At 41.1% G+C, this 20,191-nt stretch overlaps 1 protein-coding gene across 4 annotated transcripts in view; it reads right to left on the reverse strand.

Moving 5' to 3' along the window:
- Positions 1 to 486: 486 nt before the first annotated feature.
- Positions 487 to 20,191, reverse strand: part of RELCH (RAB11 binding and LisH domain, coiled-coil and HEAT repeat containing) — a 159,533-nt gene continuing 139,828 nt past the window's right edge. For 2 of the 4 annotated variants that reach the window (XM_083188059.1, XM_083188057.1), the window contains 3 exons: positions 18,018 to 18,106; positions 10,876 to 10,946; positions 488 to 1,241 (listed from right to left, as the gene is read on the reverse strand). In XM_083188059.1, coding sequence (XP_083044185.1) covers positions 1,121 to 1,241; positions 10,876 to 10,946; positions 18,018 to 18,106 — 281 coding nt within the window. In that variant the 3' untranslated portion in view covers positions 488 to 1,120. Of the gene's footprint in view, positions 1,242 to 2,246; positions 2,364 to 10,875; positions 10,947 to 18,017; positions 18,107 to 20,191 lie in introns of all 4 variants that reach the window. The other 2 variants (XM_083188056.1, XM_083188055.1) reach the window with 2 other exon arrangements.

A 20,191-nucleotide genomic window follows, 5' to 3' on the forward strand; every position in this document is an offset into this window, starting at 1 on the left:
AATACAGTGTAAAGTTCAGTTATTTTGAAGACCACAAAAATATTGCATCCAACATTCTTCCCATTTAAACTGAAGAGATGTATTGCTTTTCAGTTAGAATACCACTGTAGTATCATTGCACTTCTACATAAAGGGGTATATTTAATGCCGATCAGGCGAGCTATGACGAGCAGTGCCTATTGCTCACCGTCATAGCCCGCCCTCAATATTCATCTGGCCACCTGCACTCGCCATTTCCACCTTGTTATTTCTAAAAAGCAAGGTAGAAACGGCGTGTGCGGCTGTCAAAATGGTGAGGCTTGTGGCTATATGCAGTGGGCTCGCTGCATTAGCCGCAAACCTCGCCGCTCAAGGAAGTCCTTGCCGTCTTCTGACACCAAGGATTCTCACAGAACACAGAATAAGGCGAGCGGCCGGCGAGGGGGTTAAATGGCGAGGATGGCTTGTTTTCGGCGATCCTCGCTGAAAACCAGCCATCCTCGCCATAAAAACCCCCTTGCCGGCCGCATTGAATACATGCCAAAGACAAATGGGAAATGAAAAACCAAGGAAATCTCCAGTATTATGAATGCGTTATCCTTCTATAATGGTCTCATTCACAATGAATCCAAAAAAGGCACAAGGAAACACTGGCTGGTTCTTTTCTTATTAAGGTAAGAACAACAACAAAATTGTAAGGTATTTTCATAATTTAAATACATAGCAATCTCTCACTTTATTACTTCATGACAATGAATTTAAATTTACAGTTGTTTTTTTTTTTTTTAAGTACCATTGCAATTTGTGCAGTATTTAACAGATAGAATTGCCAATATTTCTTTCAGCAAAAAATACTTTTTCACTATATATATATTTATATTTTTTGTATGTATAAAAAAAAATTAGACAAAACACAGAACGGAGACAAGATATAGGCTATGGGTCCTGTTTAACTTCAACTACAGTATTAACTTCCAAATCAACTGACATGCTGAAATTATAATGAAGTGCAAATATCTTTGGAGTTTTTAATAAAATATACATCAGACAGAGAACAAAAAAAGAAAAAAAAAGGCAAGTACTTCAAGTACAAGGAGCACGTGGTCCATTATTAGTGTTTTATTGGCTGGCAAGAAGCCATTTACTTCTTGCGCTGAAAAACATTTGCTAACATTGCACCCGATGTCGTCAGCTGGCCCATTTTGTTCAAAAACTTGGTCTTTGTATCTTCGCTCACAAGGCTTGCAGCTATAGACATGGAACTGAAAGAGACATACAGTACATTCATGAAAAATAAATAAAACAAATGAAAAAAAAACAACATAATATACATTTGCTGAATGGGCTGAACTTTAGCAATAACAAAATGACTAATCATTATGAAAAGTTGACATGCATTACGCTGACATGGTCAAAATGCCAACACGGTCAAACTGCAGACACATTTAAAATGTCAACATGTCAAAAAAGTCAACATGGTTTTTGTGTGTGTCCACAGTAGGTCAACATGGACACTGTAAAAGTGTGCCCCTGCACATGCCATGCTTCAAGAACACTGTTATAATCTATCTCTATGCCCACTTTGATCGCAAAGTAATAAGTCCATTTAAAAAAAAATCATGAAAACCTCATGTCGACTTTATGACATGTATACATTCTGAAATGCCATTTTGGCCATATCAACATTTTGTGCATGGCAGCATAATGAACATTGGCATTTTGACTGTCTGCCAATGGTTGTCGGTATTTTGACCATTGGTAAACTGGCTGCATCCCTTTCTAAAACCCCATACACATTAAATGAGTTCCTGCCGGCGCAGATACTGGCTGGCGTTCCGGCATCAGCAAGGGCATACACAGTTGCCGATGCTGGGGAGAAAAGGGAGCGGTGGTCATGCAGCAGCTGCACGGGGGTGCACATCATTCACTCCATGGAGTGTACACACTAGGCAATATTGTAAACCATATCGCTGGGAAAGCCTTTTCTCAACCTAGTGTGTATGGGGCGTAAGGATTGCATTCAGGATTTATTGGATTGGCTCCATAATTGTCCAAGCTGTTTTAACCACTGGTTATTTCATGTCCTGACACATTATTAAACATATAAAATAATGATGCAAAACATAATGTAGCAAACAAGCAATGCATTAGGTGGCAGAAGAAAGCACTACAAAAAGAGTGGAATGTGTTTTACACCACCATCACTGACTTCTGCAAAAATCAAAATGAACTCATGCACTGCACATAAATCCATAGAGAAAACTCACTTCTAACCCTTCTTTTCAGCGCCTGACTTGGACAGAGACCAAACGTTCCAGGTTGGAGCACGAGCACACGAAGACATGGAAAACAGATTTGCCGGAAAAAGACAAGCTGAGAGCATTCTGGAATGAGAGCAAGAAAAGCTGAGAGTAGAGAGAAAGACGTACAGTGCAATTCAGTGAGGGCAACAAGGAAATGGAGAACCATGTGTAAGAGGCAAGATGGAGGGGAATGACAGCTTTTAAATCATTTTGGAGAATGTTCTCAGCCAGCTTTTGACTCTGTAGTACTGTATCCACATGCTCCATCGCCAATCTGAAACGTTTGGATTTGGTCATTCTTTTTCATACCGGTCCCTTAGAAAACACTAATGAGAACTGAATATATGACACAACTAAGACATATCAATATCTACACTAAAACCTGTAATATAATTTGCCCAAATAATCCAAAACATTGACATGTCAAAAAGGCCAATCTACTAAGCAAATAAATGGGGTTGACATGGTACTACAATATATCTATGGAATAGAGAAAATCGGTATTTAGACTGTGTTCAACATGTATTAAAGGGGTTCTGTGAAAGACAAATAATTGCATTCACATGAACCTGTATGTACTTAAAATCTGTTCCTGATCACTTCTGGCCTATGACAACATGTATTTTATAGTAAGGAGACTAGACTTGTCATAGGCTAGTTTTGGCACTTACTAGGTCTCCACATCACAATATTTGCACCAAATCAAACTACTTTCTGATCTTGAATATTCAATCAGTGGTTACATTTTCACAAAAACAAGTAGAAAACCGCTTACTTTAAGATGGCAGAAAAATAAAGGAAAATATTTACTAAACATTGCGGGAAGACATGTTCAAAGCAATAAATGACATTTGTTTGATGGAGGGACCCCTTTTAAGCCGATGCAGTCACAAAAAAGTTTTTGGACATTTGTGTATATATATATATTTATATTAATGTCCATGTTGCATGGCATGCCCTATAGGCATTGCTAGCTTCACTTGCATAATGTACATTTCTCTAGTGCCTTATGTTATTGCATTAGACACATGTTTACTACTTGTACACACTCACTTAAATGTAAAATCTTCAGCTTCAGGTTGGTGGTAATGCTGGAAGCGTGTGCAGTCCAGTTTTTAATGGCTGAGGAAGGAATCACTACAGTCATACTCATGTTCCAGAGCTGCACAAAGAAACTGATGGTGCCGAACCAACCAAAACCCAACTCTAAAATGAAGCAGTACCGTCTAATAGAAAAAATGCATAGCAGATGTGGAAACCGCCACTATCCTAAAATCTGCAATGCTAATAGTAAAACACATGAAATGTGATAGGGTTAATCACTTTGGCAAATGTTGTAAAAGGAAAAGTGAAGCAAAGTGCACATCTAGAACAAGATAAGACTTGAATAATTTTTTTGTGGATTCCATTGAACTGATGGACTGATAAGGATTAGATTGTTTCTTTAACAGTGAATAAGATTATCATTCCCTTTAAGCTTCATATACTGTAAGTGCATATGTGAATTTAATATCTTTTAAGACCAGAACACTTTTAGTGTAGTGTAAAGCCTAAATGTTATCCGAGTTGCAGGCTATACTAGTGAGAATATTCCTGTAAAAAGTACCTGCCTAAATTCAAGCCTGCACTTTCCTGGTTTTAATTAGCAACAGATATTATGTAAAGTGTCCTACATTTAAGGGGACTTGGAAAAAGCAAATTATTTTGGGTTCTGATGGCCGAGTTCGGGAACCACTGTTTTAACGAAATCTTGCAGTTGCTAATACTTTTACAGTGAAACAAAGCCATCAGAAAAAAATTAAACTTGGAAGAAAGATCTGAAAAGGAGGAAGAACTTTAATTGTACATCTTCATGAAGTAATTTTCAGCATAAAAGGCTGCTGATCACAAATTTATAAAAAAAATAATACTTTTGCAAATTTATCATAAGATATGGCTTATGGCTGGGCCATATTCAATAAAACTAAAGGGTGGGCAGCATCCAATTAACCCTGCTAAACCATTAAAAAAAAAATGCTATCCTGTTGGATCGCCTGATAAAAGACGCAGTTTGCAGGGAAATCCCACGGTTTCACCCAATGCAGCCCCGTTTAAGGCTGAAAACGCATCTGCTTTCGGGGATTTTGCTTCACTTTCATCCCTGGACTACCTTTTAATGATTAACCAGCTTTTATTCACTTCACACAAACAAGAAATTCCATAAACTGGAAAGCTGCACTTGGAAGCAATGCCTTCCACTCATGCACAGCCCATTGCTGCCATGGTGTGAAGTACACTATTATTGTTATTATATGAACAGCTACTGGTAGCACGAAAACTGGCCATGCACCGATCAATTATTAGCGTTTAATTTGGCTGCACACGTGGGTGGTGAAACTGAACGAGATCTAGACATTTGGTTCCCTAGACACAACAAATTGCTAGTAAACTATGTAAAAGTTCTGGTGGTGCCGAGCTCCTAAATTTCTAAATGGTTGCGGCCCACCTTTCAACTGAATACCTCCTCCTGTGTGATTGCAAGAATATCATACCCAAAGGCTCATGTGGGTCATAATCCAAGCACACTTTCCACTCAAGAAAAATGCTCTTAATCTCTGATTCTGGCTGAAACTGTACAGGTTGCTTCAACATTGCAGAGTGTATGGGCAATTTAAGGGCTACTGCCCTTGGACACTGTAAAAAGACTTGACCTGACCTGTCCTGAATACTTATTGCCATTTTGTGTAATCATATCGTGGAGATGTTTAAATAAAATGAATCAATTATAACAGTAATTGCTTTTAAAAAATACAGTAGATAGTGGAAATAGGTTTTTTTTTTTTAGAAAAAAAAAAACAACCTATTACATAACATATATACAATTTAAATGCCATTTTAAAGCGTGGCTTTAATTAAACTGGTTATCTCAAAACCATGCCTTTTTTAAATACAACAAGGTTTAGCCTAACAGATATAGTAATGTATGATGATCTGTGGGAGAATCCTGTTGAGCTTGGTTCTGGGTAACACAGCTATGCTGTTTTAAGACTAGCCTATTCCCCACAGCTGTCTGACTTTTCTGCATCTGGTAGGATTAAAAATAAATAAATAGCTAATGGAAACAGGCAGGTTGATTGTATCGCAGACCAGAGACATAAGTACTGGTTCATGCAATGTATTAGGGGAGACAATACAGCTACTTCTGATCAAAATGATTGCATACAATGCTCGGATGTCTTTGCAAGCCTATAACAGCAGTGGCGTAACTAATGCCCCGCAGCCCCAGCAGTGGCGGGGAGGCGCTGAGGGTTTGTGGGCACCGGGGGGCTCCGGGACTATTATTAGTTACTCACTGCCTTCTGCCTGTGCCGGGTCCCAGCTCTCGCGGCTACTGCTGCAGCGCTGCTAATACAAAAAGAGACACTCGGAAAATGGCTGCCCCCATACTGCAGACAGTTTTTCGTCTGCTGTATGGGGGGCAGCCATTTTCCAAGTGTCACTTCTCAGTAGCAGCAGCCGCCGGGAGAACCGGGACCAGGCGCAGACGGTCGGATGCGGCAGGAGGTAAACCTCCCCCCCTTCCGCCACACCCCCCCCTGCACCTCGGCTCCCCTACACTGGCAGCACAATCGCGGCTGAGGTAACGGCTGCACGGGGGTGGCGGGCGGGGGGGATTTGTTTACCCTAAGGGGGGCGCCCCCCCTGCATTTTCGGTGGGAAGGGGGGCGCAGAATTATTAGTTACGCCACTGTATAACAGTACTGCATTTTGAAACTGTACAAAGACAGAAAATAGTTTTTCCTTTTGGTCCTTTCCTCAGCCCACTATTAGCCACGGAAGATTCAAACCAGGAAGCGGAGTGATATTGTAAGCATTTAGAAAAAAAACAGGAGGTGCACGTTTTACAGCCTTTCTAGTCATGCCATGGGAGGAGACAACCATGAGACAGTGCTGCAGGGGAGGCATTGCCAGATTGTGTGAACCAGGTTTCTGTTAAAGCCAGCATGTAGAGCAGAGCGTCTTTTGCATGCAACTTTTTTCCATTACAATGAGTCTTACTCACAAAGCGATGTGGATAGTAAACACTAGCAGCTTTTGCTGATTAAAATTAGTTAGAGTGTTTTCTAATAAATGCAACATATTTTAATCAGCAGAAAAGCTGTGAGTGTGCCCCATATACTGTATATTGCTTTTTGAATAAGACACATTGTAACTGAAAAAAACGCAAAAACAAAGACACTCTGTGTTAGAGTCACACGGAGATCACACGTTGTGTCCACATACATATTTCCTTCGTGCTTACAAGTTGCATTACACACATCTGTATGTGCTAAGACTGGACATGTAGCTACCATACCACTTTGCACCGGTATACCAAACAATGCATGCAGAAAGTGCTGGAAGCCATTTCCTGGCACCGTACAAGAACTTACGCTTGTGGTGCCTTCCCCCATCACGACAAAGCACCTGCCCACAAATCAAGTGAAGTCGTGGTTTTTCTGGCCCATGAAAGCATCCAGGAGCTTTCAGGACTAAACCTGGCTCCCCTGCAACTTCTTTGTGCTCCCACAAAACAAATGCAAGATGTATGGGATTCCTTTTTTATACACAGAAGGCTACAGTTGAGACCTTCATCCAGTATGTAGAACACATACTGGTTTCGGGGTGGTCCAGCTACTTCACCAAGTGGTTTGAGCACATGCAACTTTGCATAGACTCCTTTCACAAATACTTTGCAAAAATGTACTGTTTAAATGTCTCTGTAAATAGAACTCTTTTGGTGCAATTGGAAAGTAATTGCACAGCCTTGTATTTCCATTATAAAAGGTACTGTAACTACAATTTATCAAAAAGTCTCTTCTGACACATTTGCTATGGCTTTCATTATATATATTTCAACTTGCTTTATAAATATTGCCCTTTACCTCTTGGCTTGTACACATATTTAACTCATCTCTTTTCTAGAACTAGTCTCTGCCCATTGCCCACTTCTTTATTATTGTACTTGTTTTCTCTTCTCTTATGCTGCCCATACACTTGTGCGATTACATTCAATGTGATCTTGGGTTCGATTTCCCTTGAAGCTCAGCATTCGATAAATCGCATGAAAAAAGCATTTTAGTGCATTCAATTTTTCATTCGATCATGCAATTTATTGAATGCACCGTTCGATAAAAAAGGGTGGGTGGAAGAGGAGGGGCCAGGAAGTGACCAGAACTCTTCAAGAATTGCATGTCGTCGTTTAGAAAAATCGTATGCGCACAAAACAGCAGTCGACCACACATACAATTTGAGAAATATTATGTGCAGTACATAAGACCGTGAGATGCGACATTTGAGCGGCGTGTCCGTGCATCGCGTTGAATGGTACACATTTTGTGCATACAATCATTCGATTTCTCGGCCAAATGAGGTCGAAATCAAAGGATTGTATACAATATCTCACAAGTGTATGGGCAGCATTAGATTCCCATTCACCCTGGTGTATTTCTCCTCTCTGTCTCAGATAAAGGGACAAAGCGTTATGCCAAAAAAGCCCCTCTTGGCATGCTAGTTAGCAAGACAATCTTGTAGTGTTGGGTGTCTCATTTACAATGCAATGTGACTAGGATGCATGATGAAACGGTGTTGATAAGTTTGATAAATGACATCTGTGTGTGACTGCGTCTCTAAATCTGTACACGAAGTGCTACAATGTAGCAGCTGCAGCTTTTTTCAAATACAAGTTATGTTCTGCTCTATATACAGACTCAGTCAACCAGATATAAATATGCCATATAAAATGAATCAGCCTCCCGTATCTCTAGTCACATTGTGTTGTGATTAAAGGCCCCCATACAGTAGTCCGATTTGCCCACTTTTCACCTGATTCTGACATATCGGGCTGAAAAATCATGTGAAAAGTGTCCAAATGCGATGTGATCCTATGCGCAGTCCTGTGTGCATCTGTTCAGAGTTGGAGGTCGGAGCTGACTGCACGTCCAACCTCTGACTCGGCCTACCTCCTGGCAACAGGGAGCAGGATCACATGCGGTAAATCACATGCAGAAGGATGGGATGTGGGGGACGATTCTGGTTTGTTTGCAAAAGCAAACTTTTTTAATAGACAAAATCATGTGCACTGCAGGTGGGGCAGATGGGAGTTACATTTGGGTGGGGTCTGCTCAAACTGAAATCTAAATTGCAGTGTAAGAATAAAGCAGCCAGTATTTACTCTGCACAGAAATAAAATAACCCACCCAAATCTAACTCTCTCTGCACATGTTACATCAGCCCCACCTGCAGTGTTTTGTCCTTTAAAGAAGGAGTTTGCTTTTGCAAACCAACTAGATTCCCCCCGTGATGTATTGCATGAGATCCTGTTACTCGGTAAGGTCCCGGGTGGCATAAAGGGGATCGGATGGCCATACACTGCTGTGAGAAATCGCAGTAGTGTATGGCAATGGTTCCCAAACTGTGCGCCTAGGCTCCCTGTGGTGCCTCAAAACACTTGCAGGGGTGCCTCAGGTTGGTGGTCCAGAACCAATTCCAATTATTTATGGTCCATGAAATAGGCAAAATCAGTGCTTGTGGCTTCCAGTTATACTATATGTTGGTAAACAGAAGTGAATCATGTTCCTCACCACATAAATGTACCGAAGGATAAAATTTATTCCCAATTCATTTAATTAAAAAAAAAAATTCTGAAACTCTCAGTAGCAAACTTTTTTGCCTAGGGGTGCCCTGAAAAATATTCTGATACTGTAGGGTGCCGTGATTTAAAAAGTTTGGGAACCACCGGTGTATGGTCATCTTTAGACACATTTTGGGAAAAAATAAATAAAAAGATGCCTGTCATTGGCAAGGGTCCTGGTATCTCACACTGCATAGTGTGCTGAGGTTAGATGTAAGGTATGCATCTGTATATCTCCTAGTTACTGCACTTGCTTCACCATTATGTGTTATATATCAGTGGTCCTCAAGGCACACCAACAGTCCATGTTTTGTGGCTATGTAGACTTAGGTAAAGTGACTTAGGGGTCCTTTATCATTCAATATTTGCGGCTAAATCCCAGAAAACACCCGGTGGTTAGACGCAAATATTAAGTATCACTGGAATGTATGTAGGGGGGACCGCAGCAGGAATTTCCGACCCCGACTGCGTTCCCGTAGGCCGCATCCACCATACAATGTGATTCTGGGTGGTAATATTCCGCCCAGATCGCATTGTAAATGCGATCCTTGATAAATGGGCCCCTCAGTTTGTACATCAGTCAGCTTGATTATACCATATGTGTATAAGCCTGGATAGCCATAAAACCTTAACTGTTAACGTTCCTTAAGGACCATTGCTGTATATGATAGTATACTATAGCCTACTACTAATGTGAAAGGAGAAAAATAAACATGAGTATTACCCTTTAATTTTTGTTATCACCCTTTAATTTTTTGTTTGAATGTAACAAATATTTAACAATGGTCACATTAAATGGGGATTTGCTTTCATATAAAGATTGGTGCAGTGATAGCTAGGATATTGGGAAGGTACATTGCTGGGTATAGATTACAGAGCAGCAGAGAAAAAGGGGATGTGGTCATTAGGTCTACAAGCTATTCAGTAGGTCGAGTTACTACTGTAGGTCGGCCTATGAAATAAGTTGACACGGTCATTAGGTCAACACAAGCATTAGGTCAACATGAAAAAGATCCAGATGAGTTTATCATGGTTTTTTTTAAAGGTGGTTTTTCACACATTACTATCCAGTTGGGCATAGAGTGGGAATATAATAGTGTGCCGAGCTTAGCTAGGCACCGTGCCCCAAGCATGGCGTGCAAAGCAAGCCATGCGAGTGGACGTGATACACTTATATGGTGTCCATGTCGACTTAAGTCGACAGACACACAAAAATATGAAAAGTCCATGCCGAACTAATGCTTGTAGGCCTATTTCATGTGTCAACCTAGTGACTATCGACCTATAGTGGTTGATCTAATGACTGTTGACCTAAGTTCTGTCGACCCTATGACCCATATAAAGTAGCAATGATGTCTATATAAAATGGGAAAACACAAAGCATTAATCATAAACGTAATCCCTCCGTCATACCTTATCTGCATACTGTTAACGGCAGCCATGCACTTATTGTATCACTGTTTTACTTTGCACAATTTATTATTCTATGTTTATGTTTGATGTCTTTTCAGGTATTGAAGGGCAGCCTGAATTCCAAATATGATATTATGGGTGAGATTTAATAGGATGAGAGATTCAGAAAGTGAGAGATTTGGTAAGAAATCTCCAGTTTTTTTTAAAGCAGCAATCATTTACACTGCAACATCAGACTGGTTTTGCAGTGTAAATGATTGCCGCTTTAAAAAAAACTGGAGATTTCTTACCAAATCTCTCACTTTCTGAATCTCTCATCCCATTAAATCTCACCTTATGTGTTATTACTAAAGTACTACTCTACATAAAAGGGCCCCATACATTTATGATTGCTTTCCTCGATTCATTCTGTTTTGCCGATTTCAGGGGGATCGGGAATTTTGATAATCCGCTGCAGATGCATGGGGCTCTTTAGGGTAGAAGCAGAAATGACAATTCCACAAGTAGACAAACTGAAAGTGTACATACCCTTGGGGCTCCTGGACTGTCTTGTTTTCCACCTTCTGCTCACATTCTTTTATCATGGAGCTTAAAATAACCTGACATAAAAGAAATATAACACATGTATCAGATCAGGGAAGATGGTGCCCACTTATATAAAAACACATGCCTATAAACAATTGGCATAGATATTAACTGAATGTCATTTATAAAAGCATTGTAAAGAATACCAAGTGCTAAGGCAAGTTTTGTCCATTAAAGGCACTCATTCCAACTAATTTTGAATATCAAATCATGTTCTACACATTAGTAGTAACAATGTCATTTAATAAGTCCTTCTGCTTTATTACAATCCTGCTGCTCGGACAATGGGCCTTATTCAGACCTGATCGCCTGAGCGCAAATTCGTATGGCCAGCATTCAGTTAAGACGCCACCCCGCTAGAGTGATGGACTGTCTTGGGAATTAATGTGATCGCTGTGCAAATGGATGTGTGTGGCTACACATGCATACGCAGCTGTGCGAATATGTCCAAAACCCATTGTAACAACTCATGGAAGTCATTGCAGGCACCATGTAGCTAGACTTACTTGGCAGTGCGATGAAAACAGGCATGACCAGCCTAGAGATGACATCACACCCCCTCCCCTAAAACGCTCAGGCACGCCTAGCAATTTCCCAGACACTCCCACTGTTTTTTTCTGGCATGCCTGCGTTTTTCATAGCACTTCCACTAAAAGGCCGGTTACCACCCCCAGGCGCCTACTTCCTGTCAATCACCTTGTGAATGGCGTGCATATAGAATTAGTTGCAGGATAATTGGCAGCTGTGTGAATTTAGCAGCAGTGCGATAAGGTCTGAATCAGGCCCAAAGTAACATGTGGAAGTTCTTCAGTAAATAAAAATGAACTTAAAAAACACAGTATGACAAGACAAAGGAGTAAAAAAAGTTCTAATTTAAAAACTATGATGGATTTCACAACTGGCTATTTCAAACTATTTACTATTTTGTTTACTTGTCTTTCCTTATTTGCATACTGCAGCTCACAATTTGTGATTAAGAGGTTTCTTTGACCATATATAGTCTGAGGGGTGATCTACCCTAAACAGTTTTATGACGCTGCATGTGTCTCATATGGTGATTAAGGTACTCGATCACATACAGTACATGTGTACTGTATGTGAATCCACCACCACTGACGTCATCTTTCCAAGTTCTATTTACAGAGTTAAATTGGGTAACCCTTATTCTCCTTAAGCCATAGAGACTTGGCACAGAGCTTACAGTACATCAGGGGTGGGTAATAAGTGGCTCTCCAGCTGTTGATGAACTACACATCTCAGAATGCATTGCCTTAGTTTTACTATTGGTCATGCTGAAACTGATGCAAGGAATGTGTATTTTATCAACAGCTGGTGGGCCACTTATTGCCCACCTCTGGCTTACATGCATACTTGAAACTGTGCTCTTTGGTGTATTCACTTAATACAGTCTCTCTCTTGGAAGAATGATATTGTACATACATACTGAATGATATGACGAACGATCTAGCTAGCCTCTATAGCTTTTTCGGAAAGATTTCCGAAATTGACCTGCCTGCAAAGTCAATTAACAACCTCGATGAATGACTGGTGGGTATGCGCATCGTTGTTCATAGCATACACACTGATCGATATTTTGACCAATTTCATTCAAAAGGGCCAAAATGAATGATATTGGTCAAAAAATCAGAGTGTAAATGCACTTTTAGACAAACAGATGGAGCCGCTGTCGTCCTTGTAGGGGCTGGCGAAAGTATCGCCAGCCTCCGCCAGCGGCCAGCTCCCTCCAGGGGGCTTGCGCGCCCCGTGACAACGGAGCTGCCCGCTGCCATCCGCCTCCCCCGCCGGTCCCCATCGCCGCTCGACCTCCCCCATCCTAACCCTGCCCGTCTCCCCGAAGCAGAGATGGGCAGGGAGATGCTGCCGTGATACTGGGACACGCATGAGATGAACAACGGTGGCTCCATCTGTATTGCCAGAATACTTCCTTTTCTTACCGATGATGCTACTATGTCTGCTCTCCCACTGGAATCACATCTTTACATGCCCCTTTAAACTATGATAATGCTGCAGTAGTTGTTGAAGATAAAAAAAAAAAAAACAGCTCCTGCATGCATTGCACATTCAAGTGCTGGTGTCCGAAGCTGCATCCCCGCATCACCATTGCAACCATCGTACATGCTATGCAAATTACATTCGTAAAGTGCATTGGTGTGTACACATACATATTGCGTCAGTACCAAATGTCTGTATGAACACCAATATATCTACTCAGGAACAGACAATGATGTCACTAATGGTTACTGTGGTCAGGCACATCAGACAAGCAGTTTTCTAATTCAATTTTTGTGTATAAAAGTGCTGACATCAGCACTGCATAATGTCTCCTTCCTGCCATGTGTATTCAGAGTTCCCTTTACATAACATTTGTATCTTTTGAATAGGCTTTAGTAGTTGCAACCAATAATACAAACTACAATAGCCTCTCTCAATACACATGACAGGATGGAGTCATAATGAAGTTATGATGTAAGCACATTGATTGAACTAGAAACTGGTTTGACTGCAGTGTCTTACTTAATCTAAGTGATTTAAGTGACAGACATACATGCTTTATCCTTGAAATTATTACATTTATTTGATTAAATAACTACTTTTATTTTGATTGAAATTTTTATTTACAGAAAGTGGGTACCTCAATGGGCAAGAGGTTTGCCCCCAGTTATGCCAGTTTGTTTATGGCATACTGGAAAGAGCTCCATAGTTGGTCTAACTGAGATCTAGTGACAAACCTGGTACTCTGGCATCGAATTAATGACCATGTCTGTTTTATTTGCCAAAGAAGCAGCAAGGTAACCATAGAATCTTTCTGTAAAGGCCTCAATATTAATCCTGGGCCAGCTAAAGCCCCTCTCCTAAACCAAGGTAGGAGCCACGACTGGTTTATATAATAACTTTATTTTGTAACAAGGCTTTTGCTTAACATTGTATTTCAAACTATGGGGGTATTCAAATGGTCGCGTAAGCTATTCAAATGTTTTTTCTTTAAACAACTTTTTTAATCACACGCCCATTTTATCCCTTTTTTTAATATCATGGATTACATATTTTTTATTTGTGAGACATTTTATTCTTTTTTTTATTTCCTATTTTGTTCCAATCTATTTTACCCTGCCCTGTGCACAGTCATACAAGTTTGTCTCCATTAAAAGAGTGCCCCTCACCCCGTTAAGCCAACGCTATTTAATTCACAGGCCCTTGCCCAACTACACCCTGATGTGTCCTGCTCTGTGATTCTGAAAAGCAGATGTGTGATCAGGCGGATGCCACATTCAAGAAGCCACTGGGGAAGACGAAGAGTGGAGAACATGTGCTGCAGCCTGCTGCCAACAAGAGAGATGACGAAATGCTGCTCTGAGCAGGGAGCCGGAGCCTGCCGCCCACAGGACAGAAGATGAGCCGCTGCGCTGTGCAGGGAGCCAGAACCGGCAGCTGCTGACCCATCAGGGTGATCAGTCTGTCACACACACACACTTGTGGGATGTGTAGGGGGATCTGTGCCTATACTATATTGCACAGGTTCCAAAACTGGGTCCACAGGACCCCACACAGTGCATGTTTTGCAGGTCTCCTCACAGAATCACAAGTGAGATAATTAGCTCCACCTGTGGATCTTTTAAAACGTGCAAATGAGTAATGAGTGCATCTGTGAACCTGCTGGGTGACCTGGAAAACGTGAGCTGTGTGGAGTCCCGAGGACCAGGTTTGAGAAACCCTCCTCAATTGCATTTTTTTTTTAAAGATTATCCTTAACCCCTTATAAAAAAGGAAATCTCATTAAATAAAAAAAATAATAATTAAAAATAAAAACAATAACACTTTTATCATCACCCAACACCCAGGTGAATAAAAGGATGAGAAAATGACCAAGTTTAGACAACTATTAAAAGGCGTGAAACTTATCACCAAACATTTGAATATGAAGCCCATAGAAAATCACTGTGAAGTAAAAGATGTCCAAAAAACTGTCTACTTTGAAAAGATGGGGAGGAGTTGAATATCAAACGAATATCACAACATATAAATGTTGTGAAAAAGAGAGAAAATAGGCTTAAAAAAGAAGAACAGACACTTGAATACCCCCTATGTGTCTTGGTGTGCTGTAGGAGGGTGGTCTGTTCCCACACTGAATAATTTAAACTGGGCATTAACACAGGCTAAATTATTTATTGGGTATATGGTCCCTGGGTTGACCATGTTTAAGTTGACAGTCACTAGGTGGACCACTATTGGTTGACAGTGACTAGGTCGACACCTAAGAATGGCCGACATACCTTAGGTCGACAATGACAGAAGGTTGATACAAGCTCACGGTCGACACTCAAAAGGTCGACATGAGGTTTTAATTTTTTGTTTGTTTATATTTTACAATCCAAGTGGGCGTAGTGAGAATATATATATATATATATGTCAGAAACATGCTGAGCGCAGAAAGCCATGCGTGGGGACGTGGAGCACTTATATTGTGTCAATATCAACAGACACAAAAACATGAAAGTTTGGGGGATTGGTTGTAGGGAAGATTGCGCTGTGAACAGTATAGACGGTATTTCTGCTGCAAAGTGTGGACGGTATACTACCAATACCTTCTGAGTAAACAGGTTAAGGGGGGGTTGGGTTTACACCTTACGGTGTCACTGCGCTGAAAAGGACCGATCATAAACTGTTTAAATGCTATGCAATGGGCGCTGAATAAAGAGTGTACACTTCTGATTAAAAATAAATGAATGATATTTTTATTCCATTCTTAACATAGTAATAAAAAAAAGACATTTATATCACTTTAGAAATTCTAAATCCTTTATATTCTCAACTCCACGCCGACGTGGATAGTAGGGGTATGAAAAGGGCGGAGGACGCGCACCGCCGCCGCTCGCCACGATTCGGGTTGGCGTCAATCGTGGGGTGCCGCTCACAATGGGGGGGGGGCATTAATTTAGGGGGCATATACAATGAGAAATGGGCCACATTGGCCCATTTACCATTGTCAGCTATGTAAAATGTGCTTAATCGCGTCCATCACATCTTGTGCCATTATAATGGCACAAGACCGACGCGATGAACGCGATTACAATGTTAAAAATAATTTAACATTGAACCCTATGGCAAAATCGGGTCCATCACGTCGGTCGCGTCGCGTGCCATATTAATGCACGCGAACGACGCGATCAACGCGATTTTGCCTTTGCTGGCAAAATGGACCTGATTTCAAAGGAAATAGGGTCCATCGCGTTAATCGTGTACCTTAAGTTAAGTTACACGATTACTGCCGATTGTGGCCATGCTAGGAAACAAGTACCCAAGGTTTTTCTGGAAGAAATTCCTTTAGAACTTAGTCTGCCTGTAATATGTGCCAATGCTTTCTCAGGCTGTTCTACAGGGATCTACTCTGTGTGGAGTACTCCGAGATGAAGGTGACTCCTCCTTGTTTCTTATCGTCTCTTCTGCGCCCATATACTTTTAGTAGATCTTCTCTTTTTACTTCTCTTATTCTATCTTTTTCTTTCTGTAGGTGCTGGGGGTTGAACTTTTTTTCTTTGAATTTTTTTATCAGTTGTTTCGGTTTTGGAGCAGTTTCTGCGAACCCTCCTGAGTTGGCCTCCAGGGATGTTTTTCAGCCATTGTCCATTGTGATTGTTTGTGGCTTCGAGGTATCTGTTGCAATCTGTTCTTTTGATGTATGTTCTCGTCTCCAATTTGCCATTTTCTATGAATATATTCAGGTCTAGGTAGTTTATACTGTCTTTACTGATGGTGCTGGTAAACTCTAAATTGATGGTGTTCTTGTTAATTCTTTCAATGAAACGCCTCAAGCTTTCTTCATCCCCATCCCATATTATGATGACATCGTACCTTTCCCAAAACTGTAGACTCTTAGGGGGAAATTTACTAAGATGTGTATTCTACTTCACATGTGATGTTGCTATTGGCAACCAAATCAGAATCTACTTATTTATTTAGCAGCCTCTAGAAGAAAGTACACAGGATCTGACTGGTTGCCCATAGCAACATCACATGTGAAGTAGAATACACATCTTAGTAAATTTCCCCCTTACTGTGTTCTCCTGGACTCCATATGGTTTCTGTTTCCCATTGTGCTAAAAATAGGTTCACATACGAGGGCGCAAACTTCTAAGTTTTTTCCTTACGTTCTCACATCCCTGTTGGTGATCTATACATGTGTAGAGGGCTTTGACATAACATGTTGCCAATCGGAATGTGCTCTCCCACTTTATTTTATCCAGCATTTCCAGGTTGTGTGTGGTGTCCCTGATGTAACCCAATTGTTTTGTGACTATTGGCTGCAGGAATTTGTCAATGTATTCGGACAGATTTGACGTGATTAACTGCATATCCAGCAGTATTCCCTGTACTTTCTATATATAGATAGTACAATCAGATACTCATAATTTTAAAGGATTTAGAAGTTCTAAAGTGATATAAATGTTAAGAATGGAATAAAAATATCATTTATTTTTAAATCATAAGTGTACACTCTTTATTCAGCACCCATTGCATAGCATTTTCAGCACAAAGTGCCCCCGTAAGGTGTAACCCCCCCCCCCCCTTAACAAAAACATGAAAAACATGTCCACGACTATCTGAAGCTTGTGTCGACTGTCTGTCAATGTCAACCATTTTTAGGTGTATACCTAGTCACTGTCGACCATTAGTTGTCAAACTAGTAACAGTCCACCAAGACATTGTAGACCCTCTATGCCATAATCTATTTATTGAAGTACAACTCAAACTGATACAGTTATCATTAGCAATTCCCTGTGTCCTGCATTCGCCAATACACTCTCAGCAGCTAATCAGCAGGGCTGTCTCCTGTTGCCAATCAAGTATTGGCAGAGAAAGAGAAGTACAGTATACTGGAGTAACCACTAACTCCTGCAAATGTTCAGCACTTGATGAGTAAAATTAGACTATTTTTATAGTAAGCGTGAAAAGAAGATGGGTGATAAATATGATCAGGACACACTATTTAGTGAATACAGGTTTTCAGGCGAGGCAAAATTTAGGATGTCATGTTCCAGTCTATAAGGTATTGTAATGTTTCTTACCTCATGTTCAGGGGATAGCTGTTCCATATCAGCACGTAGACATCGAAGTCCTGGCAAAAAGTGATTGACCATCAATTCTTCCGATATGACTAAATGTAGTGAAGGTATTTAACAAATGTTTGACCTATTTTTATACCTTTATCTTTCATTGCATTAATATAAGAACTGCCCTAGAAGAAATGGAGGCTGTGAGTAACATACAGTGTATTGGCTTTATTTATACCTGTAGGTACTGTAGGAGTTAATCCAATAGAAAGCTGTATGGTATTTTTAGTACATGTATAAGTAGGCAGTATCTTACCTGAATGCAAAATTGCATTGTCAAGTGCAACTTGGCCCTTTTATAGGATTTCAATCTACAGTGCATCCAGGAAAATATTCACAGCGCTTGACTTTTTCCACATTTTGTTATGTTACAGCCTTATTCCATAATTGAAAAAAATAAATTTTTCCCTAAAAATTCCTCAAACAATGCCCCATAATGACAATGTGTAAAACGTTTTTAGGAGATATTTGCAAATTTAATAAAAAAACAAAACAAAACAAAACAAACTAAGTTGCACTGTACAGTATATTAGCCCATATGAGGGGTGTGCAACAGGTTTCCAGGTGAGCAGCGCATAGGTACGTACCTCCAACATGACCCATTCAAAGAGGGACACAATGCTCTGCTCTTGCACTTCCGTTGTAATGTATGATTGTCTTCACCTGTGTTGAATAGGTGAATTGATGAGAGGTGTTTCAGCACAAGTGAATGCAACCACACATTAAGAAGGAAGTGTAGGAGCAGAGCAATGTGTCCCTCCTGGAATGCGTCATGTTGGGTGGTATGTAGCTAGAGTTGATACAATCAGGTCTGGATTTCCCACTATTAACCTAGGCTATGGCCTAGGGCCCGGTGGGTCCCAAGAGGCCAGTGTATGTGCCCCGTGAAATACAAAGAGCAAGAGGCTTTGTGTGTATAACATCTATGCTTCCCTGTGGCCAGTTAGAGGACTGCATGTCAGGCATCATCTGTACACAGCTGCACTGTGTACAATTCTTGCAGCCTAAACCTCCCCCTAGTGCCTAACGCTAACTTCCATACCCCTTTGCCTAAACCTAAACTCCCACCCCTTAATCCTAATCCCCTTTTCTAGGTACCTAACCCTCCCTCCCTGCCTGCAGCCTAACCTGAAGCTTCCCTCCCCCCATAGTCTAACCCTTAGCGCATCCCCCCCTTTGTGCCTAAATCTAACCCCCCCATCCTCAGCATAACACCAACATGCCCCTTTTAATCAGCATTTAGCATCTGCGGTCAAGATTCTGGTGCGGGCATTCCATTTGATGTCGGGATTCTGGCACCAGTCCCCCGGCATAGGTATAGTGACCCCCCCAGATACCTGCATAAAGGTGTTGGTTGTGGTGTATTCTATGTTCTATAAAGCATAATATAATGTCATAGGCACTAATCAGACCCTTGTTCTCATTGACCAGTCTTGCACTAGCTAAAATGCTCAGCTGCAATGCAATCCCTATGGCTTGCCGATATCCTACTGCACTATTTATCTCTGCACTATGTGAACAGAGATGGCATGACCTCTCCCACAGATACTGTAGGGTCTGATTCAGAGTGGTTATCAAAAGACTGCCCAATGTGTACTGTACATATTGGACATGCGCAAACCCAAACAGCAGACAGATATAGTGTAGGGATCATAATCACAATCCCTCCTCAGTTTGATTGAGAGGAAGCCGGTGTTTGGGGGTGGTTTCTGGGAGTGTTAGAAAAAAACGTATGTTTCCCTAGGTGTTTGGAGGGAAGCTGTGGGATGTCAGCAATGGCCTTGATCAGCCTGTTTCTACCGTAGACAGGGCCAGACTTACTCACATTTGCACAGACTGGGGAAATCATTATATTGTTTGTGAATTGTGTATGGATTTGCAGGTGGATAGCAAATAGCAAACCAATCGCAGTTCACTTGCAGATGTACATGGGGTGGGTTTTCTCTCTGTCTGGGCGGCAGCTCTCTATTCAGGTCTGAATTAGGCCCATAATGCGTTCATGCGAGAAGCTGTGGAACTCTGTGTAGGAATCCAGCTGCTTCTCCACTTGCTGCTGCCCCTAGGTCACTGGTCCTGGCAGACAGTAGTGGTCCTCACATGTATACAGGTGGTGCATTGCACACATTGAA

The sequence above is a fragment of the Crinia signifera genome, chromosome 5, assembly GCF_055691185.1.
Source record: "Crinia signifera chromosome 5, ASM5569118v1, whole genome shotgun sequence".
Taxonomy (NCBI): domain Eukaryota; kingdom Metazoa; phylum Chordata; class Amphibia; order Anura; family Myobatrachidae; genus Crinia; species Crinia signifera.